Source organism: Eumetopias jubatus, unplaced genomic scaffold, assembly GCF_037043125.1.
Source record: "Eumetopias jubatus isolate StellerSeaLion01/CBP00866 unplaced genomic scaffold, mEumJub1_p1.0 scaffold_4, whole genome shotgun sequence".
NCBI lineage: Eukaryota > Metazoa > Chordata > Mammalia > Carnivora > Otariidae > Eumetopias > Eumetopias jubatus.
Window position 1 is genome coordinate 27,920,264 of NW_028274810.1, and position 27,494 is coordinate 27,947,757.

General features: G+C 35.3%; 1 protein-coding gene across 2 annotated transcripts in view; it reads right to left on the bottom strand.

The window, feature by feature from the left end:
- ABCD3 (ATP binding cassette subfamily D member 3) overlaps positions 1-27,494 on the bottom strand; it is an 81,224-nt gene that overhangs the window by 25,763 nt on the left and 27,967 nt on the right. For both annotated transcript variants that reach the window (XM_088022354.1, XM_088022353.1), the window contains exons 3-16: positions 26,160-26,258; positions 22,415-22,503; positions 16,401-16,470; positions 14,993-15,090; positions 14,512-14,635; positions 12,314-12,370; positions 10,022-10,164; positions 6,814-6,883; positions 4,084-4,153; positions 3,898-3,995; positions 3,691-3,782; positions 2,098-2,189; positions 1,940-2,015; positions 1,751-1,814 (exon numbers count right to left, since the gene is read on the bottom strand). In XM_088022354.1, coding sequence (XP_087878480.1) covers positions 1,751-1,814; positions 1,940-2,015; positions 2,098-2,189; positions 3,691-3,782; positions 3,898-3,995; positions 4,084-4,153; positions 6,814-6,883; positions 10,022-10,164; positions 12,314-12,370; positions 14,512-14,635; positions 14,993-15,090; positions 16,401-16,470; positions 22,415-22,503; positions 26,160-26,258 — 1,242 coding nt within the window. The remainder of the gene's footprint in view (positions 1-1,750; positions 1,815-1,939; positions 2,016-2,097; positions 2,190-3,690; positions 3,783-3,897; positions 3,996-4,083; positions 4,154-6,813; positions 6,884-10,021; positions 10,165-12,313; positions 12,371-14,511; positions 14,636-14,992; positions 15,091-16,400; positions 16,471-22,414; positions 22,504-26,159; positions 26,259-27,494) is intronic.

Here is a 27,494-nt window from a genome sequence, read left to right on the forward strand (position 1 = left end):
GCCCACAGAATCATGCTCCCTGCTTCATACCTCAAGACCAACCGCCAGAGGTATTCTGTTTGTAGAGATCCAGATCTATCTTCTTACATCTCACGCTGATTTCATGGGTGTTCAGAATGGTCTGGTAGATATCCAGCTCAATTCAGGGGACCGGTTGAAATAGGGGCCCCTACTCCTCCGCCATACCTCTTCCATGTATGTGTACATACGGATCCCGAAGAACCCCTTCTCACTATGCTTAATCTATGTATACATCTGTATTGCTAGTGGAACCTACTTCTGCATAAAGACAGAGCGAGGGAAAGTGGGAGAAAGGGCCAAGAAGACTGTTCACTGGAGAAATACCAGGCCCCTTTTCCCCTGGGGTAATGGCAATAAGGGAGCTACTGAAAATCTAACATAGATGGGGTTCTGAGCTCTGCTTTATCTTGAAATCGTCTGGTGGGGTGGCTACCTACTGTGCCAAGGTTGCACACCAAACTGACTAGAGCACCTAGAGTTAAATGAGACAACACTTCTGGAATACTTGGAGTCATTCAATATTTACCAACTATATTTATATTTTCTCTACATATTCTTGTATTTTCTGGCTTGAAGATAAATATGGCAATATATAATACTCATTGTCAAATAAGTTCAAAGTACTTTGCTTAACTAGCATTTTTTATTTTTATAGTTCCTTAAAAAGAAAGTGGACATATACTTAAAAAATATACATTATTAAGAATAACGAAATTGAAGATTTGCCTAAGATTATAAAAATTTAAAAACAAATCCAATAATTATACTTATTTTATAAATTATAAGACAACATTCTTAAAGTGAAAGCAATTGAAAAGAATCTTTGCATACAACACAAATTATAGAAGGTCACATACATAGTGTAGGCATGGAGAGGGAAGGAATTCTAGAGCTGTGCCATCCCATATAGTAGCCACTAGTCAGTCATGTGTAGCTATTTAAGATCTAATTAAAATTAAATTTCAAGTGTGGCTACTATATTGGACAAAGCAAACAGAGAACATTTCCATCACTGCAAACAGTTCTGGACAGTGTTGTTCTAAAGAAGTGGTATCTAGACTTGGGGAGACAACCTACATGGTAGGAATCTGTTACCAATCATCAAGATTTTCTGATCCGAACTATTTATAAGGTCATAATAGACATATATCCTAACAGTAACCCTTAGGCCTGGGAGTGTCTTACAAATCATACAGAAATACTCCTCTTTTTTCTTTTTAATTGGGTCTGCCATATTCCCATCTGATTACGAGACTATACTGAATCAGCATCACTCCTCACTTGGCATGAGATGTTACTGCAGTGCTACTGTGCTGCTCTCCTACAGTTTTCAGTGAGAACAGAGTCTATATCTGGTTTGTATAGGGACAGATCCTCCTGCACAGTCAAAACAACACCTAACCCTAATCTTTTTCAACGTAGACTAAAACTACATTGCATGTTTAAATTTTCATTTCCCACCAGAGACTACAATCAACTATATCTTCTATGGCTTTTTTGTGACAGCCTTTATTTGCAAAAGATTTTTTGATAGTAATATGTGAAACCTGAAAGTCCTAACAATTAAGATAGATAGATTTCTAAGTGTTTCAAAGACTTATTTTTTAAAAGAATTTTGTTGATTCAGAGACTAAGTCAAGCCTTACAGTTATTTTACATATTCAGACAAGTTTTTCATTTCACATTTTAAATCTGATCTAAGCTTATATATAATCATTTAATAACTTACTTCGAAATTAAGGTCTCGGATCAAGATATCTCCATTTGGCGTTGCTAAAGGAACATGATCAAATCTACGGAGGAAATTGATAAAAAATTACAATTTTATATTAAACACTAAGCAAACACAGCTGAAAGAGAATGCTACTATACAGTTTAACAAATGTTTATGGTGCTAAAGAACTTTTCCTATACATACTTTATAATGTTATCAGCATTGATGATTTCTCCAGCACCAGGTATCAAGGGAATAACTTGTGCTCCTTCTTCAATACCTTAAGTGGAAAAATAAGTATCAGAGCATCACATTACGTCAGCCAAAACTTAAACTAGGTGACCTAGTGCATTCATATTTACCCCTTTCCTGTTGTGAGACCATTGTGCGCTCATATTTGCCTTGATTTAAATCCTTTAGTACTTGCATTAATTCTGTAATCCGAGCAGTAAAACTGAAATTAAAAAAAAAAAGTCATAATGAAAACTCCAAAGGCCATACCTTTTACTATTATTTTTGTTATTTGAGATGTAACTGACATATAGCACACTGTGTAAGTTTAAAACTTTAACTGAAATTTCTAAAATTACAATTTAGTTTAAATGAAATAACCTAGAGAAGTCTCATCATCAGAAAGTGTGAGTGATAGTGTATGAATGCTTTATTATGTTTCCGTAGGAGAGCAGGAACATGAGAATAAAGGAAGAGGCTTCATAGGATCTCCACCTCAACCGATAATTACTTCATTAACAGGGGAGTCAAGAAGGTTGTTTGCCACTAGAATTTTAAGGTTTTTAGCAGAGACTACACAAGGACTAGTACTAGTACGTTCCTCAGACATAGGAAGTATGGACCGAGTTCCTCCTGGAGTGAGAGACAGCCAAGTACAAAGTCAGCCTTCCTGTGTGAGGAAGGCATTTATTACATACATGCCAAATGTCTGCTACTTCCCTGCAAACATGGAGGATTCTTCTCTTTCCTACTCCAAAATGGGAGAAAAGATGACGTGTTCTTAATATTAGAAAGAAATCACTGTGGCAATAGAAATCAAAACTAATGCCAAGACATCGAGGAAATAAAAATAACATGATGGTCAAAGAGAAAGCAATCTACATTGAAGAAACAAAAGAGAACTTTTCTGTGAAAATCAAGCAGAAACCTCCTGAAGGAACAGAAGCAGCCCATCTACCACGAACCGTAAAGGCATAAGAAAAGTTATTGACAAGTAGGAAAAATGTTCGCATTCTCAAGAGAAACAGACTCCTCATAGTAGTTGACAATCTCCTCCATCTTGCCATGAAGACCTAAACTGTCATAGAAGAGGAGGAATAAAGAAGAAATATGCGGATGAGTCACAGGTCTGGGAAGGATCAGAAGTGATCCAATTCCTTCAGATGTACTTTTTACATTATGGTGTTTTTTTATGCCATATCAAGCCCTTTATACTGGAGGTCAAAATACTGAAATAATTCCACATTACAGTCTAAGAACAATTTTACTACACAGAATGACCATATTTGCAATTGCATCTACAGATACCACAAGGTGACTTTTCACTTCTTTCCCCATTAAAATCAACTTCATCTTTATCTTACAGTGGAAGACAAAAAAGTTCAAATACAAAAATTCTATTCATTAACCTAATTTTCCATGAATTAAGAAAAGACTGCCCTGACTTAACATTTTCTAACTTATCGAATACTAGTGTCCATGGAGCAGACAGCTTGAGAACCACTAACCTGGCTGAAGACTCAAACAGCTCTCTTAAGGAAACATGAAAAGCTCCCTCTCAGAGAAAAACCTTCCTTAATTTTCCTATCAAAATCAGCTTGCAGGAACAGGAAATGGGGCTTCAGTTGCCCCTTACCTTAACCTCAACTGGGCACAATCATTAAGTATAACATATTTTTAAAAGTTATTTTCTGCAATTGCTCAGTATTACTAATCTTACTTACCCAGCCAATCTAGTCATTTCACGGCCAGCCAAAACTATCCGACCCAGAGCTTGAGACATTCGCAAAAGCATTCTTCCACTTTGGTAGTAATCCTTAAATAGAAATAAATACTAGTTTTCTCTTACATTTCTAAGACTAAAAACTAGCTTTTATTTGTTTTTATATTTAAATTTCAATTTATTATGACACTGATTACTAATACTTTACCTCCAGAAGTTCTGAATGCGTACTCTTGAGATGTCGAGGATGAGACAAATCTAGGAAAGGACGACTTACAACTAGGTAACCAACAACAGTGGCAAGATCTGAAACAAAACGTTAAGATTTAAACATTAACAATACTTTGCTTTCTCCACAAATTTCATTCCACTATCTCTTTTAAAGCATACTTACATTTGGCAACTATGCTATCAATGAAGCCCATGGAAAACCGAAACAAAATGAAATTATGGAGATGCTCCACCTGGCAGAAAGCAAAAACAAAAAAATCTCTATTTTATGTGTATGTAAAAATATGAATCTACCCTGAAAATAAAAAACTGCATGATTTATTCCACAAATATTTACTGAAAATTAAAAAATTATATAATTTATTGATTCCACAAATATTGCCTATGGTTTCTGATTATACTGTACATCACATATCATGCACAATACTTATCACAGAGCAGACGCCAAATACTTTGTGAAACCATTTTTATGCAAACAGAATGGAAATTACATATAAATGTTAATGTGGTATCATTTGTATATAATACTGCATTCACAATACTATCAAATACATAAATACTAAAACTGATCAATAATCAAAACAACAATAAAACAGAAGAATGAGCTAATTTAGGTAAAACACTACCTGTCTAGATTGGCACTCAGTGCTTTGCTTTAGTTGGAGACATCTGGTCTCTGCTGTCCCCAAGAATCTGACTACACTCGATCTGAACCAAGTGCTAACGTCATCAATGCTGTATAGCCCCTAGTTTGCAGCTTGAATCAAGCATGCACTACCTCAAAATTACAAGTCTAAAAATGTTTTATATTCTGCCCTTTCAATGTTCTCAACTTTTCCATCTATCAGATTATTCAAGGCCCTGCATGATCTGGCACTGGGCTCTATCCTAAACTTCATCTGCTTCTATGTTATTCCTTCTTACTGAGCTCCAGAAATATTGGTTTCTCAAACTGCCTTAAGGCTTTCCTCTTGTTGTTCCCTCTGCCAGGAATACTGCTGTTGTCCTAGACAGTTCTATTTTGTGACTAACTCCCTCACTCCATGTGGGTTTCTGATAAAATGTCACCTCAAGAAAGACCTTCTTGCCATCCTACCTAAAATAGCTATGCAACCTCCCCATCACACTGTACCATTTCAACCCATTTTATTTTTGGTCACAGAATTCATTACTACCCAGAATCATATAAAATATTCAGTTGTTGTTTTTTTGTCTCCTCCACTAAAATGTGAGTTTCCTGAGTACAGGGTGGCTTCCTCTTACTATCTTTCGCACAATGACTGCAACATTTATTCAATGAGTGCCATGTGTTACATGCTGTGCTCAATGCTGGAGACACAACAATGAATAAAACAGACAAGGTCCCTGAGCTCATGAAGTTTACATTTTAATGAAAGAGACAAACTAGGAAACAAGTAAGATAAATATAAATTGCAATACATCTTTTAAGGAAACAGATCATTAAATTGGGAAGTAACTGGTGGAGGCCATTTCAGATAGACTAACCAGAGAAAGCAAGGCCACAGTAAGTTGTTAACTTTGGAGCTAAAGTCTAACGGATAAGAATAAGCAAGCCATGTTCATCAGCAAGCTTGATGAACAGCAGTTCCCTCCATTTTATCAGGGAGCACTATCAAAGTTCAGTCATGTTAAATCTAAATAAGACAAAAATCCAATTTCTAAAATTATTTTTTTTTTAAGATTTACTTATTTATTTTAGGGAGGAAGAGGGAGAGACAGAGAGAACATGAGCATATGTGAGTGGGGGGAGGGGCAGAGGGAGAGAATCTTCAAGCAAGTCCCTCTTGAACATGGAGCCCAGATGTGCTGCTCAATCCCACAACCCATGAGATCATGACCTGAGTCAAAACCAAGAGTTAGACACTCAACTGAGCCACCCAGGCACCCCTGACATCATTTAAAATGACTATTTCTTTAAGCTTTTTAAATCACCTCAATATATATTTAATTTTAAATTTAATTTCACAAGCTTCCACTAAAATGTAAGCTCCTTAGAGGCAGGATTTAATTTTAAATTTAATTTCACAAGCTTCCACTAAAATGTAAGCTCCTTAGAGGTAGGATTTTGTACGCCATGTCCACCACTATTACTACTAGCACCTGGAACAAGTACAGGCATCCTAGATGGCACTCAATATCTTTCAAATGGGAGTAATAAAATTACTTGAATTCAAATTTTCCAAATGGCAAGAAAATAAAAACTGATATATGTATAGTTTTATAAGAAACAATTTTTGTTTATTTTTTTTATTAACATATAAGGTATTATTTGTTTCGGGGGTACGGGTCTGTGATTCATCAGGCAAGAAACAATGTTTTTAACTCTAAATCAAGGGTCAACAAACTATGGCCCACAGTCCAAATCCCAGGCTGCCATTTATTTTTATAAAAAAGTATTATTGGAACATAGCTACACCCACTTATTTACATAGAGTACATGGCTACTTTTGTCAATACAGACCATAAGGTCTGAAAAAGCCTGAACTACATAAGTACTATCTTGTCTTTTATAGAAATAGTTTGCTGACCCCTACTTTAAATAATAACCATCATAGTATCTTCAAGAATGCTACAGAAACAAAAGAATTTATCACTAAATACAACATTTAAGCAATCTCTAAAAATACACAGACAATTATTTTAATAAATCAACCTATATTTGTAACTGGGAAGCTTAATATATTGATAGGACAGTTTTTATTCTTTTATTTTTTATGAAAATACAGTATAAAAATACTTCATAGTTACTTAAAAATAAATATCTTAAAGATTAAAGATATATACCTATATAGATAGATATGGATATAGATCAGCATAGGCCAAAAAATCAAATCCTTCCATAAATACATGAGCCTCAAGCATGCTATCTTACCAGTTTTCGGAAGACTGAGTGGATTGTCTGCTTTTCTCTCTTATTCCCATTGTAAAAGGCAATTTCTTCACTATTAAAGAAAATAACTTAGTAAGTAATTTTAATATTATCGGTGCCTGAAAAATAATTGAAATACAGTTATTATGACTGAATATTTTATTTAAATGGACACTTAAGACTATAAGCTTAGGGGCGCCTGGGTGGCTCAGTCGTTGGGCGTCTGCCTTCGGCTCAGGTCATGATCCCAGGGTCCTGGGATCAAGCCCCACCATCGGGCTCCCTGCTCGGCGGGAAGCCTGCTTCTCCCTCTCCCACTCCCCCTGCTTGTGTTCCCGCTCTCATTGTGTCTGTCTCTGTCAAATGAATAGATAAAATCTTTAAAAAAAAAAACAAAACAAAGACTATAAGCTTAATGGGTGCGTGTGGCCCCAGTCCTGTACTTGAGATCCTGCTCCTAGCTCAGCTCATCAGAGGGCACAGAAATACACACCTAATGGGATCACAGACTGCACAGCAGCCACATGTTGCATATGCCACATATAGAGCCTGGTTGGAAAAGATGTGCTGGGCTAGTTCTCAGAAATTTAATTAATTGAATTTCTTTAATAAGAAATAAGAAGGAAGATGCTATGACATTAGGAAGGCAGGGATGGGACAGCCATTATAGATGACAAATAGAGTACAGACCCTCTAGGAGGGAGAGGAGAACACAACGTAGCTAAGAGAAGCTACGGAGTGATGCCATGCCACACAGCCTTTGAAAGACTGAAAAGCAAACCAAGTCTGAACGAGTTCACAAGTGCCAGCTTCCAGGAGCCCTGGCTGCAGTCGTTCTTATGCTGGGAATTCCACCATATCCTCACAACTCCCCTTTTCTTGAGCTGGCCTGAATGGGTCCATAAGGGCCACAAGAATCTTGACTAGAAGAAAGGGGGCATTCTTACAGATGAAGAAAGGTTCAGTGTAGTTAAGACAAGTCTGTCAAAGTCATATAGCTGGCTAGTCAAGCAGCTGAGATTGTAACTCACATCTGACTCTAGAGTCTAGTCTTTCCACTCACTATTCAATACGATGTAAAATTCCCAGAAAAATAACTCTAACAGCAGAGAAAAGTAAAGATTTACATAGGAGTCTAGATGGTACAGTTAAAAAGCCTTCGATAAACACCCAGTATTTCTTTAAAGCTTCTTTTTTACCCTTAAAAATGTAAGTGAATTTTATATTCTACTCCAAAATGTACCTGCATTTTTTTCCATTATAAAAACAAGGTAGCTCTTGCCTCAACCCCTTCAAACAAAATTAACTTTGTATAAAGATGAATCATGTTTGACCTGTGTTTCGCCATTTCCTTGACACAACAACACAGAACCCCAAAGCATCACAATTCCAGTTTAAGAAACAATTCTATATCTATAATTACTTTTCTCACTTCATTCTACCTCCTCTGAATGTTTAAGCCTATGGAGGAAGACGAGATGAGCATTCTACTTCTGACTCATTTTAGTCCCAGTCTAAAACCTGAAAGGGCAAAAACGACTCAGAATACTCTAGCTGCCTATCCATCACTGATTCTCTTCCACATCCTTCTTCCTATGTGAGAGAACTCCAATTTTCTTAGTTACCCATCTATCCCTTCCTATGCACCCAAATGGTTTAGGAATGGCCTCAACCCCATCTACAAGGAATGAGTTCCATTTGGTCTAAGCCAATCACTTGCCTCTGATTGCTTAAGGCATGGGCAAGTGATCATTCTGGCCAATGAGAGGTGAAACAAAGTCAGGGGTGGGGCTTCTGGGAAAGTTGCCCTGCTCTCTTGAAGAGATGGCCTGTTTTTATTTCTGGGCTTTTTACAGGGGAGGAAGACGAGTGAGATCTGAAACTGCTTTTGCCATCTTGTGATCATAAGAAAAATTAGGCTGAGGAAAGGGGCAACATACAAGGGAAGGTTGAGCCAAGAGAACATCAAAGAGCCAGAGCCCTGATCATGTTGTGCCTGGAATGGGGCTATCTTAAGAGTTCTTATGTCAAGTAGTAAATGTCTTTATTGTTAAGCTACCTGAGTCAGGGTTTTCTGTTTCTTGCAAAAGAAAGCATTCTAGCTGATACCATCTTTCATTCACTTGGCAACTCACCTCTCCACTCAACCAACCGTCTACTCCTCCACCTCCCTATAGCACAAAACCCTATTTAAAACTGGTACCATTTTAGCAATATAAGAAAATAAAGGAAGAAGGAACGGTTAAAAGAGTAATCTTCTAAGTAATTTTGTAAATGCTTTAGGGTACTAAATAAAGATTAAGACCCTCAAAATGACTTAAAAGTTTACAGATCAATACATGAGAAAATCTACTGAGTACCTACTACATATCAAAACCTGTGCTGGAAGCTTTGTATATATTCCATATTTAATCCTCACAATAGTCCTATATTCTCTATTATAAACAAGAAAAGTAAAGCTATAACTTGCCAGAAGTCATATAATACGTAATTGATAAGTAGAGGAGGCAGATTTTGAAACTAGTCAGGCTGGCTCCAAAGCCTACTACTTTTTCTTCCTATTTTGGAAACTATCTGGAAAATAGGTAGACACACACGCAGTGTGACTGAATTACTGAGCATACACAGTCTCAAAATAAAAGTATTTGTGGATAAACTGAGACAGAATTTTCTTTTTTAATTTTATCTGACAGAGAGACAGTGAGAGAAGGAACACAAGCAGGGGGAGTGGGAGAGGGAGAAGCAGGCTTCCCGCCGAGCAGGGAGCCCGATGCGGGGCTTGATCCCAGGACCCTGAGATCATGACCTGAGCCGAAGGCAGACGCTCAATGACTGAGCCACACAGGTGCCCTGACAGAATTTTTTCTGAAGAAGTATTATAAGGAAACTTAAATTTGAGTTGTATTTTGAGTGTGTTTAAAGTGAAATTAACAGAAAATTAGTCAATAAAAGAAATGAAGAGGTGAACCAGGGATACTACACAGTTAAGAAAAAGAGAAATGTTGAAGATTACTACTTTATAAAACTGGTATTTTTCATAATGTATTATTCAAAAGAGGTAAATACACACACACACACACACACACACACACACACACACACACAATTCTGGTAACAGTGCCTTCCAGACTTTTTGGAGTTAACTTATATGACATCAATATCCATAAGAACAAAATTTTAGTAGAGCCAAATTTAATACATTTCTTCTTACCTGTTTGTGATGAGCCGGGAATTAACGAATCTGTACTCTCCCTCATACTTTTGCTCAGTTATTGTCATTTTACCAATGGGTCTTCTAAGTCGAGTTAGGAGTAGCCCAGAAACAATCAAGTAGGCCATCATACTTGTTGGCCCCTATTATTATTGGAAGAGAATATACAAAGTTCAAGGGTATCATAATAAATTCCCTGGATGCAACATGCATAATTTCTATAAATAACTCCACTGATTTGGCTAATTTTCTCCCCTTAATTATTTCTCTTTTGGGAAAATACACACTGGGCCTTCACACTTTAAACTACTCATCTATTCTGTTCCTCCTCCAACACTATATCTCATCCCCAGCTCTCCTGAATTTGCTGACCTAAAAACTCCTAATTGCGGGCACCTGGGTGGCCCAGTTGGTTGAGATCTGCCTTCAGCTCAGGTCATGATCCCCAGGTTCGTGGGATCAAGCCCCGAGTCAGGCTTCCTGCTTGGCTGGGAGCCTGCTTCTCCCTCTCCCTCTGCCTGCCGCTCCCCCTGCTTGTGCTCGCTCCCTCTCTCTCACTCTGTCAAATAAATAAAATCTTTTTAAAAATAAAATTAAATAAATAAAAATAAAAACTCCTAATTGCAGTCCTCACTCTTTCTATGGCATCTAAAACTCTTCTGATGGAACTCTACCTGATATTCCCTTAAGATTCCACAGACACTCTCAGACTTCTTTTTTTGCCTTCTCTTGGAATGTTAATATTCCCTGAGGTTTCTTCCTTAGATCTTTCCTCCCCAATTTTTATCTCTACCCCCAACACTCTTTAGAATCCAAGATAGTGTTTCCAAGTAAGTACCATATACCCTTACCTCACTAATCTGTAGGGCTTCAAGCTAAAGTCCCCCAAACAAACTCTACCTGCCTTTCCCTTCTCCTACATCTTGCTTGCAGCCGCCATACCTTCTAACTTGGTGAGTAACCTCATCACCCATTGACCAACCCAAGAGAGAAGCTTTAAGCTGACCTCTCCAAGCTCATCACAGGCACTTCCCTCACTCCCATCTATATCCTATGTCCTGCCATACTGAAAAAACTATTTCCTGAACATGCCATTCAATGAAGTTGGTATTATGCCTGGCAAGCCTGACATATCTAACGGATACCTACTCATCCTCCTCAGAGCAACTCAAATAACACCTCCAATTCTTCCGGACACTAAATATTTTATTCAAACTTCTGTTACTGGACTTACTATTCTGCATTATAATTGTCTGAATATCTATTCTTTCACTAGATTGTAAACCTTCTTCAGCTGGAACTGTGTCTTACTCATCTTTTTATCCCCACTACCTAGCACAACATGTGTGGACTATAATTTGTATTCAATATTTTTTAATTAAATGTGATTGATTCAATGCATTTCAATAGTCAATGCAAGAATGGCCAAAGGAGAGAACCAAAACAGTTTCTACCTTTGAGAAATGCAGAATCAGATAATAGGAATACATGGAGAGATATTTAGGTATTATAAAAATGTAGCAAGTACCATAAAAATATCGCAGCACAAAGTTAAGAGGGATTAGGCCTATTCACTTGCTTATAGAAAAAACAAGGGTAGCAGAAGGTTAGGACAGTAGATAAGAAAATTCAAATAAAAACCTACTTTCCCCAGTGTTCTGGAAAGTAGCAAAAACTACTATATAAATTATATATCAAGCAACTACAAGATGTGTATGCATACACATGTACATATATACACAGTACAGCCATACTATTACATGGTTGTGTAATAAATATGTAAGAGTAACATCACATATTACATGACTAAAGTTATATTTCAATGACAATACTGAGACAAAATTTAAGGGTCATTCTTACTAAGACAAATAATAGAGAGACAGGGTAATAAGGCTCATAAGAGAGTCAACCACTTATATAAGTATAAAATTACATATTATATTAAAAACCATTATATCTAAAGGCATTTCTGATATTTTAACATTCAAGTTTCATATTAAAATGGCTGCATCCAAATCTCTTTTTAGACATTACAACCATAAGAACTTGGATGTCAACGTTTAAGCACTTCTGGTTATTAATGCCACAAAAATTTTCCAAATATCCAACTTAAGGAAAATTCAAACACCAAATTAGAGTACTTTTTAAAGTCTTTAATACAGTATTATTTTATAACTAGACTTTATTAGGTACATGTTGTAAAAACACATTCTTTGAGATACATAAAAATTCCTACAATCTAGCTATTTACAACATAGTACTATAGCAATTTAAAAGATAGATTAAACTCACCTGTGCTCCTATTGCACTTGTTAACTTGAAGATATACAAAACTATGTCTAAAAATGGCTGTAAATATTAGAAGATAAAGAATTAAAAAGAGGTAAATTGTGTAGATTACTAATAAAACACAATTAATATAAAATGCTACTCAACATTTAACACGTAATTGTCAACATGGAGAGTTCCCATCATATATAATGTACTATAAACAGTATATAGATCAACAAATACATAAAGAAAACGGTTCTTGTTCTCAAGAAACTTAAAACAGAGACAGCATGACCAAGGTCTACTGACCCAACAAGGGGAAAAACATTTACCATTTTCCAACAACTCAGGTAGTTCTACTATGATAATTAACCATTAGTAACATAAGTAATTTCTCAATGCAGTGTGGACAGTGAATAAAAAGGACCTGAGATGTAACCTCAAATCTAGTACCAGCTTTTCTGGTTTCTATATATCTACACCTAAAAAACGAAAGGTTCTTCCTGCCCGTAATATTGTTTAATTCTATTACTTTATCACAACATCCATATGTTAAAATAATTGAATAAGCCTATAATTTTCTGATATAAAACTCAAGCTTCTAAAACTAAAACAAGACATTAATATACTGCTCCTTACACACAGAGACAACTCAAATGACATACCAAAAGTTTGTATATATTTTGAAGTGTTTTTCAAAAAACCCCCATTATATTCATTCACTTTAAGTCTATAGCCACCCCTTTCTGCTGGCTTCTATGAAGATTAACCTGTTCTTTTTTGCCTTAAAAATTATCAAGAAGCTAGACATACTTGTAAAATGTAAGTACATTTAAAAGTTGACAAAAATGATTCATCATTTAAGTCACAGTTCAAACAATATGTTAAAAACAGTAAATATACAGTAGTGCAGAGCCCACTACAATTATTTTATATTTTCCCTATTGCCAATGTGACAAGACCTGAGCTACAGAGTTGCACAAGTGCCAAGATGTAAAGAATACCTAACAATGTCTAAAGAACTACACAAAAATTTGTATATATACTCCCCCGCCACTACCCACACAGACAAAAAAATGTGGCAATGGGAGCAGAAAAGGAGGCTGAATTAATCAATAATTTAGAGTTGTCGGAGTTCCTAGAGTATGGAATCAGTAAGCAAAGGCTTCTGGAAAGCTGAATAAAAAGTTTGCCATGAAGTGAAAAGGCATCCTAATAACGGGCCTGTCATGAGGGGGAAGCTCTTATGGATACATGGCACTTCTCTAAGAACTGCCTGTCCTCCTTCCATCCACATGGTAAAAGCAAGAGCATTCCTATTCTTTACAGTGTGACCCAGCCCCTTGTAGAGAGTTCTTGTGTCTAGCACTGGGTAGACTGGGCATCTGGATCAATTGTGGCCAGGGACAAAGATACTATGATTGGTCCACTCTGAGACAAGCTCCCACCCCAGACCAAGAGCAGCCATGTGGATTAGAGAGGAAATAGGGCATCTAAGATGAAGAGGGGAGGAAATGCCGGGCAGATGATCTTGCCGGTGCCCCATACATGTCCCAGACAGGGCAGGAGGTAATGGCAAAGAAGAGGACTTAATGAGAAGACTACAGCAAAAGCTGTGAACGGTGGTGAGATATAAGACAGCAAGACGAGTAAGAGGAAACTGGCAGGAAGAAACCTGGTTAAGGCCTATCCTCAGTCCCAAGAGCTCTGGCGATATTCTGGGGTGGGGGTGGGGGGAAATAGAAATTAGAAAGCTGAAATCAACTAGCATCTTGTGAAGATTTTTTGGCCATTACTCAAATGATCTTTTAGAATTAGAGATACTGAAGCACAGAAATGGACAGGAAGACGTCCCAGCCTAGTGTTACGGGTATGCAACTGGAAACATAAACTGACGGTCAGTTTCTAACAATTGCCCCAAGTCCACACGTCAAGTGACAAAAATTCAAATTTCTGTTTTTACTGTAATCGGCCTGCGAAATTCATTCAAAATCTTTATAAGACACTAAATTCTTCGTTCTTGGCCAAAGCACCTCACAAACATAATAGAGAAAATTAAATAACTGTAGTTAAAACTATTATAACAACTCTAATTTTCTTATGAAAGCACTTAGTTATATGCTGTTATGTCCATCAAATCAATTCTATATAAATTTGCTAAGATTCAAAACTCAACAAAGTAACAAATAATTTTTAAAAAGAAAATAAAAGAAACTTACCTTACTAAGATTTGAATACAGATCAACTACACTGTTACAAAACTTTTCTACATCTTGTGTAAGCAGCTGGTCTGGATTGGCTATCCTGTTGTCCAGATTTCCCATTTTATAATATGTGAAAGCTCTAAAACAGGAGTAAGAAAATGACATTAAAACTAGTGATTTTAAAAACAAACAAAAAATCACATTCTAGCACATAGTGCAAATTCATAGAAACGGAAAAGTTTGGAGCTGGGAGAGGCCTAAAAGACTGTTTAGAGATAAGATTTAGAGATAAGGAAGCAAGTCCAGAGAAGGATGACTTGCACATTAAAGGAAGAGCCAGGATTAGAGTCTAAATTGCTGAGGTCTTTGCCTACGTGCTTCTGGGTCTAAGAGAACTTCCTTGATAAACATATCAAATACAAAAGAAAAACTTCTATCTGATATCATAAGCATTTCTATTCAAGTATTTTTAATATAAAAATAGGTTATCACTTACTGGAGATACTCCTCATAGAGGTATTTAGTTAGTCTTACTCGGAAGCACAGTTTGAGCTCATTTAACCCAAACTTCAAGAAGTTATTAATTACAGAGATCTGAAACAAACAAACACATATTACTAGTTTTACTTCATTTCTACTTGTAAAATTGTAATTTATTTCTCTGGCACTAGCTCTGTTCCCAAATCCTATGATTTTTGTAACTGATAGTCCAAATTGATATAACTCAGTTCCGTTTTACTCAGTGTACAAAGATAAAAGAGAACATGCTAAGCCAAATGCAATTCTATATTATGCTGATATATTAAAACTCTACTTGAAACTCAATTTTACAGTACGTTAATATCATTAATTACGAGAACCATCTTGATACTTCTTTTGTAAACAAACAAAAAGCCAAATCTGTCCCCTTTGGATCCAATGTAAAGGAGTCCTGACATCTACGTTTGTATCTTCTGTTTCCTACTACAAGCACTATGACCCTAGACAATGAAATTCTAGTTGCATTTGTTAAAAAAAAATTATAAATTTCATACCAACTAATACCATTTCATTTCTAGAGTCATCTTTACTTTTCTTTTCCATCATTATATTGAAATTAATTCTTCCATAGTTCCAAACTCACATTTACATAAACATTTTCTCAAGAAAACAATGGTTGTCCACTGAATCTCGATCTTTTAATGACATCTACACTTATCTCAATTTTTGTAAAGGTCTAAAAGCCATGTACATGAATCCTCAAGCTTTCTTAAGTCTCGGACATATTTTTTAATTAGCTGGATTTTATAACCAAGCTTTTTTTTTTTACTTCCATATTTATAATACTAAAATTCTTATAGTGGCAGTAAAGTAAGAACCAAGCTAAAAATATCACTAATGATTTAACCAAACACTGACCTTTATTGATAATAAATTCCAATTTCACTTCAACTACATTAGTGCTTCAAGTTACTATAATAGTTTATGGCCTAAAGCAATGGTTCTCAATCCAGGTGATTTTGCCACCACACCTACCAGCACCTCAGCCTCCTCCTCGCAACATTGGGCAAGGTCCTGGAGGCATCCTGGGTTGTTAAAACTGGGGGAGGGGCACTACTGCCATCAAGTAGGATGCTACTAAACATCAGAGAAACCCTGGCCCAAAGGTTAGAACAAAACAACACATAGGGACACATCCACATAATGTACACAGTGAAATTGAACCCAACCTAATAACTCCTTTCTTACTATCTAGTATAAAGGTTTACATTGAAAAATTCTGCCAAAAGTTACAAAACTAACCTTGAAATAGGAACTTACTCCCATAAATCTTTAAAGTCAACTTAAGAAGTAAAGAATCTCTGAAGATTTTAGTAAGATCCAAATTATTCCCTATGTAAAGATTTTTAAAGAATTCCACTTACGAGAGGCATGGCAGCGATGAAGTTGAATAAGTATCTCCTGAAATCTTTCCTGCTACGACCAATGATACCACTGCAAACCACCATATGCAATGCATTAGTTGCAAAAGAAGCAATATTTAACACTAAGAAAACCTGTAAAGCTCTAAAATTACTCTTGGAAGTTTTTATTGATTCAAAAGAATCAATAAGAAAAAAGAGGCTGAAAAATATTTTCTTACAGAAACATGTTTCCAACTTTTGAAATTTGATCATTTGAAAGAGGCTTCTTGAAAAATCACTCTATAAATAGCAAAATTAAATAACAATGATTTCCTTATGGTAATTTAAAAAAAGGCTTCTGCTGCCACAAAAGGGGTTTAGATGGAGAAACAACTAACAACTTTAGAGAGCCAGCAATGGGTTATTATGGATGAAATAAACTAGTGTTTGTTTTTAAATACTTTAATATCCTGATGCTAATTTGTACGAACTAATGGCAGAGATAGCCTAATGCCAGATCAGCAAACTCTCACTGTAGAAGGTCAAGAGTAAATATTTTAAGCTTTTGTGGGCCAGAAGGTCTCTGTTCCGATTATTCCGTGCTGCTACTACGGAGGAAAAACAGCCAAGAATGAGACTGGCTGCATCCTAATAAAATTTTCCCAAACAGATGGCAGTGGGATTTGACCCGTGGAGCCTTATCTGCTGATGCGAGGACTAAATTCTAAGTCCTCTCTAGTAGACTAGTGGGGTTCCTTAGAGCCTCAGAATGGTTCTCCAGAGGCTTCAGATCTGTTAATACACTTCAACTAGACCAACTCCTCTTTTATGTTCTTAATTAATTTACCTATTTATCTGTTCTAAAAATATCCATCAAGAACTTATTTAAGTAAGAATTCTACTTTTTGAAAACCATTATATCATCTAAGGAAAGGATCTCTGAGTACCATATATCTATGATCTACGAGAAAGATAGAACTTATCTGATCACATATCTTTTTTCAAAGAATGTTTATTAACATTCACCAAATGTAAGTAAAATATATTTTGAAAAACACTGCACTAAATGATTTAAACCTAGCTCCACATACCAAAAAAATGATACAGTATCGGATATAGAAATAATCTGATTTTTTTATGAGGGAGTAGGTGAATAATGCCAACTGGTCTTTTAGAGCAAAGAAGGTGCATGGTCAAGTAAATTTGAGAAAACCTGGGTTAAACAAAGCTAACACGTCTTTATCAAAGACCTTCTCAAAGCTCTCAACGTAACATAAAGCTTGTGCATTAAAACTCTTTGAGAGGGCTCTGTAGCACGGATCATTTCCTCTGCCACAGCTGGCATTCCATAGAACATACTTTGGGAAATGCTACTTTAGACTGATAGGAAAATTAATAGTCCAATTTTGATAGAAGTGCTAAATAATTTTTTTTATTTAAGTTGAACTAGAAAAAAGCTAAAGTAGAACCACATAAAAATGTTGTTTCTAGAAATAAGAATATTAAAAAAACAAGAGCAATTAAGACAGTGCAAAAAGTTTAGAGGTTTAGATTAAAATTGTTTGAACCAAACTTCACATAAAACCAAAGTGCTTTAGCGCTGCCCACGCTGTGAAATACACACGATTAGAAAATTTGGTAAAGCTCATGCTATCACTCAGCAATGGTTTACCACTGGGGCAGCAGCTATAAATTTAAAAAATGGTTTCTTGAATAAAGTCTTATTTCTGTTTATTATTCCGCTGCAAAAGAAAAATAATAATAAAGAGTAATTTTACAGTTTATATCATTTTACTTCTAAAACATGTAAGGATCTTTATAAAGGATAATTTAGTGATTTTAAAATGCCTGTAGTCAAATGGGTGAAAATAAAGTAAATCTCTATAATTACATTATAGCAGCAACAAGGTAGGAGGGATTCTCCTCCATTATCATGGAATTTCCAGGTTCTACCTTAAAGGAGTCTGTCCTATTAAAATTTGCCCATACTCCACAGTCTTTAGCGACTGTTAACAAGCCTAAAAGATGTAAAGGATATTAAAATGTACATTAAGGACCAGAATGAATCTCTTTCAGACTTTTTTGTAGCAGAAACAGATGAATCTAAACCTCCTTCTTTGGAAGAAGCAATAAGGGAAAAACAGAAAAATCAATTTATAATGCAGCTTTAGGAGCACGTTAGAGCTATGTGTTATTTTTCAAATACAACTGCTCCACATTGTGAATTCATAATGTTTAAAAATGTTAAATTTAACCAAATATCAAAGATCTCATATACAGAAGGTCAAAAATATTTATCAAGGAGAAAGTTAACAATTTAAAATGACTGTTTCACAATTGATGAATATGGGTTAAAAGTATATGGAAGTGGGGCACCTGGGTGGCTCAGTCGGTTAAGTGTCTGCCTTCGGCTCAAGTCATGATCCCAGGGTCCTAGGATCAAGCCCCACATCAAGCTCCCCGCTCTGTGGGGAGCCTGCTTCTCCCTCTGCCACTCCCCCTGATTTTGCTAATAAATAAATAAAATCTTTAAAAAAATTTTTTAAAGAGTATATGGAAGTTCTTTGTACAGTTTCTGCAACCTTTCTGTAAGTTTAAATAGTATCAAAATAATGTTTTTTAGAAACTCTTAAATAGTCTGTTTTTTTCATTTTTTTCTTTATCTCGTATCTAAATGTTAAAACTGAGTACCCAACAAATTGATTATCTAGTAGAATTACAAGCTGGCTTATGCTAGCTAATAATCTTCCTCTTGTCCATCATCACCAGTTAATGTACCACCTACTCTTGGCAATGCATTTTCTCCAGGACATTAAGACTATGAGAAAATTAAAATCAGCATCTATTCAATTAAAGTTGGAAATCCCTAGTTTAGAAGAACAAATATTATTCTTCTGGATCACAAAAACATGAAATCACAAAATGTGAATAAAAGGGAAAAAACTTTAAAAAATAAAGTACTCTTTTATACTATACCAAGGCTGTACAAGTTTCTTTATATGTAATATGCGACTTTCTACACAGATAGCTAATATGATGCTTATAGTGGATATAACCTGCATATTTTTGGTATTAACAATGCTGTATTTGGGGAGCCTGTATTTTTATTAACAGATATGGTACTTAGATGATAAAGTCATCAAAGGAAAAAATATAAAATTTTATAATCATGTAAAAGGGGATACATGCCTTCTCTACATTATACAAAGGATTCAAATTACTTATGCACACAGCTCATATAAGCAGAACTTAGCAATAAAATTGATCTTCTAAAGCTGACATGCTAGCAGCAACGAATAAACACTTCAATTATGTTTATGACAAACTTCTTAGAATTTTTAAGAGGATGCCTCACTAGGGCACACGCAAAAATGACAAGACTCTCTGAACATCATTCAGGGAGGCCAATCAGTAAGCCCTCAACTTGGCTTCTAGCACATTTTTTAGTCCTTCACTTTTAAAGATGAATAGACAGGCAAGAGTGACAAACTTGAGGAAAGCCTCTAACATGAACAACAAAAATGAGAACAAAGGCCCAAGAAAAAATAAGTAATGCAGGAAGCCAAAAAAAAAAAAAAAAGTCACATACTTGCAAGAATGACTGCTCTAAAACTGAACATCCATAGAAACAGATAACTCTTGGAAATAAAATGATGAAAATACAAATTCACTGGATAATAAAGTAAAAAGAAATTTCCTAGAAAATGTCAGAGATGAAACAGTAGAGAAATTATAAGATAATCAGGTGATCAGTCTAGGGTTCCAATGCTCAAGTAATAGGATTCCAGAAAAAATACAGAAAAAAATGGAGAGGAAGAATTTTTTAAAAGCACAAGAAAATTTCTCAGAATACAGAATGAGTTGCTCAATTGAAAAGAGCCCACCTAGTGCCCAACACAATGGAAAAAAAAATTCACAGTGACATTCAGTAAAATTCCTAAACACTAACAACACATCAACAATAAAAAAAATGATCATAAAAGCTTCCACAGGGGGATAAAAACAGATCCACTGAGAAGGAAGGGCAAGCAGCACAGGAATGGGCCTCAACACCCAATACGGCAGCTAGACCAGCCGTGTTTAACCACAGCTGCACATTAGAATCACCTGGGATGTTTCAAAAACTAATGACTAATCGAATCAGAATCTCTAGGGGGGGACCCAGGTATTAACCGTTCTCAAAATTCCCCAGATGATTCTAATCATCCTGCAACCAAAGCTAAGAACTGCTGAGCTCTACAGAAGACAACAGGGTGATGCTTTCAAAATTCTAACAAAAAATGATTTTCAAGTTGGAATGTATAAATATAGCTAAACTATCAATCAAGTATAAGAGTTCAGGTCTCAAAAATTTACTTCCATTGTGCTCTTTCTCAGAAAAACACTGTACATGCCAAAATGAGAAAGTAAACTAAGGAAAAGGAAGACAAAGGATTCAGAAAACAGGTTATTTAATGCAAAAGAGAAAGATAAAAGAAATTCCCAAGATCATAATTAAAGCAAATTCAAACTGGATTGCTCTTTAATGGGCTTAAAGTGCAATCAATACAGATTAGGAAAGAAAGACAAGAAACTATCAATTGTATAGGGTGGCGTGGTAATAGACAAAAATCAAAAGCTCATCTGGTGTGTATGACCATATTACAATAGTGAGATTTTACAGTGTTGTCAATAAGCTTGAGCTGAATTAGTAAGAAGTAGGCAAAGAACTAAGGCACAAACAAAAACTTGTAATTTTTAAGTGCCAGGAAAAACAAAAAGTTGTATATCAAAGAAACTACCAAAGTACAGAATGTGGCTCACGGTAAACAGGCAAAATCATTGTAAACAATAAATTCTGACTTAACAAAAAATGTGACAAAAAGTAAAACACAAGAGGATGGGCATGGGTAGGAGTATAAAAGAGCTAATTCTCATCTTTCAAAGTAAGAAATAAATGTATACTCTCTAAAACTGAAAAACCTAGGACAGTAACACAAGTTACACTGAAATGCAGAGGTAGAGATGAACAGTAAAAAGAAAACAACTGGCTCTGGGAATGGAAGTTACAAGTGGAAGAATGGGGCACAGAATTGATGTGTTTGTGATTAAGTCCAGTAAGATTATTTGACATTTAGCTGTGTTCATGTATTACTTTGATTAGAAGAAAAAGGCAGGGCACTGAGCACAGGTTTCAGGGAGACCTGCGTTGAATATAAGAGCCTACACAATTATACACGTTCTGAGGCACGTAGTTAGGGTTTTAATCCTATGCAAATAATTTTCTTTATTCTCATAGAGAGTGAAAAACATGTGCATAAAGCGTTCTTCCTCATCCTACAAATCCTGAGAAGCAAATCAAGATTCAAAAAGTTACTAGATTAAGTATTTTAAGAAATTTTCTGATAAAATACTGCATACCAGGAAACAGAATTCCAAGAAAAATGTTTTATTCTGACATTCAGATTGGTACCATGAGGAATAAAATCTTTAACAGATAAATGTTAATATCCCAACTGTTACTATAAGTTTTTAAATTCAAAATTATCAGTTACAGTGATAATATAATATGTACAAAGACTATAATGAAAAAAACATAAAGCAGTAACTTCAGAAATGGAAGGAAATGTCTACAAACTGTTTTTTTACTTCTAATAAACATTCTCAATATGATTCTCTGAAATGCTTTGATATTTTCCTCCAAATTATCTCATTAATTTCAGACATCCAATTTGGTGACTTTTTTAAACCCCGCTACAGCATTTATTATACTGCATTTTAATTTGTTTCCTTGTCCCTAATTCTCTATAAACTGTCAGCTCTGCTGGGCTTGGTACAGAGTCTCTCCTGTTCACCAGTGTATCCCTATCACAGAGTAGCATGGTGCCTGGCACATGGGAGATACTCAATAAACATCCGTTAAGTAAATGAACAAATATATAATTTGACTTAAGTACTTATACCTAATTGAGAATCTATTTCTTGCTTAAGATAATGTTAAATATGCGACAAATCAGTATTTTGTACATACAGGAGGAAGGTGAATAGAAAAGTACCTTTCAATGAGTGTCCCATTTTGAATCATCCAAACATCACAATATGTTCGAGACACCAGCATAACAGCAATAAGTGCCAAGTAACCTGTCTAAAATAAACCAGGTATAGTCAACTAAATAAATGCATTTTTAAAAAGTTAAAAGAAACATTACCTTGGTAAAGATTTTTTTAAGTTCAAATCTTTATTCTAGCTTTAATACAGTGGCTGACATTTTACCTATAGGCAATTTTTAAATATAATTTTAAGAGAATTTAAAAATATAATATAAATGAAAAAAGCCTAATACATCATTTAATCTAACTTTCTCATCCAGAATTCAAAAGTGAATCCCAGGCAGGTCCAGTGATTTGCCTTCATACAATTAACAGAAGCTAGCAGTATCACTTAGATTCCCTGAGTCACAGTGTACTGTAATGGTCTTATATTTTTAGTACAGAAGTCTAATAAAGAAAAATGACAGTAACTATTAATGTACAGTTGAGCAAATACTGAAGGCTAAAATTGGCCTAATGGAATAAATCTGGCTCAATTTGTTGGAAAAATCTCTAATACTGCCCTGCCCTCAATTTAGTGATTAAGACAAGATTTACACATAAAAAAGAAGAAGACAGCATAGTAGATAAGTATATTTGCATGACTTCATGTAATAAGTGGCAGTATAGGAAGGCCTGAGTGACGAAAGAGGGTTATGATGTTAGAAATACATTAAACAGACCAAGGGAAAGAAAGGAGAGGAGGAAGATTATGAGTAAAAAAAAAAAAAAAAAAAAAAAAAGATAAAGGATTTAATGAGAAATAGGAAACAGATTGAAACCATATGAATAACAGTATTGCATATCCAACAGAATTTAGCAGGATTAAACAAAGTGTTAAAAAGTGTCATTTTGAGAACTTTACCTAAGCAATGCTGTTGTGGAAGATGAATTAGCGAGGAAAACAGATGAGAGGCTGAGTCAGGAGTCCATTCTCTCTCGGTGACATGAGAACTTATCCTCCAAACTCTATCACACACACACATTCAAAGCTGACCCTACTTACTCTTCTAAATTGGAAGAATGACAGTACTGTAGAAGCTAAAGTCAGGGAAGAGGGATGTGGCAGCAGGGACATTTGTTGGATAATATATTTAAAGTCAAAGTTATGGTGCTGAGTGGCACTATTATGTAATTTTTGCAAAAACAAATACTGTTTTTAAAAAAGGTGAAGGTACTAGAAATATAGCGCTTTAGGTGTAGACGAGGCAGAACAATGAAGCCACAAGAAAAGACAATGTCAAAGAAAGCTTTTGAAACTGAGCAGTGATAGCTGCTACCCCAAAGTCTGCCAGAAAGCAAAGATCCCATCTTCCTACCCCAGCCACCATCTGAAAGTTAGGTATTCAATTGGCAACAAAAGAATCTTTCAATTGTAATAAACACTATATGTAGATGTCACTTTAACTGTAATGCTAACTTTTAATTCAGACCTTAAATAGAGTCTCAATCCTAAATTAATCATCTGACATATAAAGGTAACACTAGACAAAGACCGTTTATTTTTTCCTTCATTTTCTGTTCTCAGCTTAATTTTTCCTTGAAATAAGTACCAACTTTACTTGTCTCACTTTAGCAAAATCTGGCAAACTTTGATTACCGACAATCCTGAAACGCCTTTTTCCACAAAGGATGCCCTTAGAATCACTACTATCTCCATGATTAGTAGGTTTGTGGAATATGTCAGAAACCAAAGATTTGCACTGATTTAGGCAGTCCCTCACCTCATGATATGTATGAACTCCACATATTCATATGCAGTATTTTCATTTCTCTATTTCCTAAATCAGTTAGTCTCTCTATCCCTACTTCCAATCTTCTGTGATTTCTATGAGTTTATTTCTAAGTGAAACCCCCAGTGAACTGGGGTTAAACTTGGATTTTTATAATTCTCAAAGATCATGTGTAACATGACTCTGCAGCATGGCTAGGCCCAGAGAAAGCTGGGAGCTTGGCCAAGTTAGGCCCTGGTATCTCCCTTACCAACTCCCAGAGATCTATCCAAGGTCTCACATTCATTTTGCACTCAGCAAACCCCTGCTAAAAAGTCAAATGAGCACTGAACTGTTAACTGATTAAGAGGGGAATACACAAATCTTTCCAGAGAAGCTTGTATTTTAAGTAATTCTTCAATCAGGTGGGCTGTAGAAAGAGAAAACTTCACCAAGAAAATAACGAGCATGAAGCTATTTTTTATAAGCATCTGTTTTTGTTGGGGGGAAGGGGGCAGGATGTCACAGACATGAGGTCATGAAATCATAAGAGCACAGAGCCTGACTACAAAATAGCAAAGACTCTTCTAAGAAGATGATAGTGAAAGAAAGGTAGAGTCAGGTCGTGATTTACCCTACAAGAAAAAAGAAGACAAATGCTTTTATTAGGGTTTTAGAAAAAAGACTATTAAGAAAACAAAAGGCAAAAGGACCAATTAAGAGATTATGATAATCCAGGTAAGAAAAATATAGCAAGGACAGTAGGAATGGAAAGGGAGACTAATTTAAGAGAAACTCAAGGAAAAAACATTTAAAAATAAGGGAGAAGATTTAAAAAGTCTCAGTGTGATCTCATTTTTATTAAAATATGTGACAGACATCAAAATACTGATAGAAGTTCTGAGTGAGAGGCTAAGAGGTATCAAGAAGAAAAAAAATATATCCACATTTACTAATTTTTCTTCAAGGAACACATTTTATCTCTATCTTATTAGGGAAAAAATGTTATTATGTTTTAGAAGTCGATATGGGTGGATCCCACAAGCCATGATGCAGAAGTGAGGGAGAAAGAGAGCAAGTCCAGTGTGATGGGGAAATGTGTGTTCTCTTTGGGGATTACAGTGCTTTGGGAATATCTTATCATTTTGTGGCTATTAATAGATTATAAGTCTAATGGTTTTTAAAATTTGAACAATGGAAAACATTATATTTCAAGAAAATAAATTTGGCAGAAAAGATAAAAAAGAGGAGCTTCTTTGAACTAAGACTAATGAACACTACAATACCCATGTTAAGAATGTTTAGAATGAAAAATGACCCAATACCAGTGGCTGAAAGGATGAATTATGGGGAGGAGAAAGAGACAAAGGTGACATTTCTCGTTCTACAAAAGGTGATTAAAGATGGAGAACACAGCATTATCTTATTTTTTAATCATTAAAAATACTCCCAGATAATGATAAAGGTAATCTTGATAAAAGGGCAAAGGAAAGGATAATAAAACTTTATTCCTTAAACCAGTTCATTTCCTGAAAATACTGGAGGAATTCATATATCATTTTGGGTATCTCAAAACATATTTAATCACATATGAAAGAACAACCTTCCAAACGTATTCCATATCAATGTGACTTATGAACATCCCAATGTAATAAAAAGGTTGTCTTTCTAAATTTAATTTTGATTTTATTAACAGAATTTAGCTATAATAAAACAACACCATTTAGGGTAGCTGCACTGAAGTACTCTAGTATTTCACATAAAACATAATGAAATACTATTTCATAAACAAGAGGAAACTATTTAAAATCTGGCACCAAACAACAAGGGTACTTTCAATGATAACAGATAATTCAAAGAAAAAAAATTTAGTAGTCTTCATTACCTACACAAAAAAACATTTGATCTGTAGTATAACAAAAGCTTTATAATTTTACTGTTCTGATCTCATGTAACCTTAAAAGTTAAACACTTAACATTATAATTTCTTAAGACTTACCTCCTTACAAAATGTTCTAGGGACCATGATTTTCAGAATCCGTGTGAGTCTTAAAAAAAACACCTTGTCCACCACAGCTCGCTCTTTTTTCCCCTCTTTCTACATTAAAACAAAAAAAAATTAAGATATTTGTAACAAGTAATATTAAAAAATCACATTTCATCTAAGTCAATAATAACTATCAAAATGGATATTGTTTAGAGAGTACAAACTTGCACTGCTCTTCACACATGCTTTCAAGAAAATAAGATGTTATCAAAAACTAAATAAGGAATGAGAAGTTCTGGGGCCATGTGAATATCTGGGAGACTACTGCAAGCAGAAGAAACAGCAAGTGCAAAATGCCAAGGTGAAAGCTCATTTAGTTGCCTGAGGAGCAACGAAATGGCCAGTCTGGCTGGATAAACTATAAGCAAGGGATAGGAGAAGATGAGATCAGAGAGATAGCTGAGAAATAGGCAAGTACTTACTGTTTATTATCCACTTCCTGATTAACAGCAGAATGTTTTTAAAATCCTGAACAGGAATTTTCCTGATATTAATTACTGGAAACATTGAGATTCCTAGATTTAGCATTTAGCATTTCCAATACGCAACCTACCAATTCACTCTCTTCCTCATAAACTCAAAGACGGACAAGGTCTTTACTTTTACAGCTCACATACTAGCAGGAGAAATACAGATAAAAATAAACCAATAACTTGTTACAGATACACTAGGCAGGGCCATGAGAAAAAGACTGATTCAGTTAGGATGACAAGCAAGAGTTCTTTAGGGAGGTGATATTTAAGCAGAGACATAAATAAAGTGAAGCCACGTGATAACCTCGGGGAAGGAGGGTAGTCAAACACAGGGAACGTCAAGCACAAAAACCAAGTGTTGAGAATAAAACCAGTGCACACACTGAAGAGCAAGACAGAATTGCTAAAACAAAGAGAATAAAAATGAGAGAAGCTGAAGAGGTTGACAGGGCTTGTAAAAGATCCTTGAAACCATAGTAAGGATTTAGAGTTTATTTAGTCAGCATAGTGGGAAACCACTGAAGAAACTTTAGCGCAGTAATTGATCTTATCACCCTCAGACATTTCTTCATTTTGAAGGAACAAGAAAAAGTGAGATGAATTGGATATGGTAGAGGCTATTTACTTTATTACACTTGAACTGTTTAGAAGAACATACAGTAGAAACTTCTTGCAACAGGTAACACACATGAGAAGGATCTGATCCTTCTCCCAACTCCCATCATCACAATTCACTTCTTTGTTAACTACTATGCTCTTGATAAATACCCATGATACAGTAAATTCTATAATTAGATAAACTTTAGCATAAATA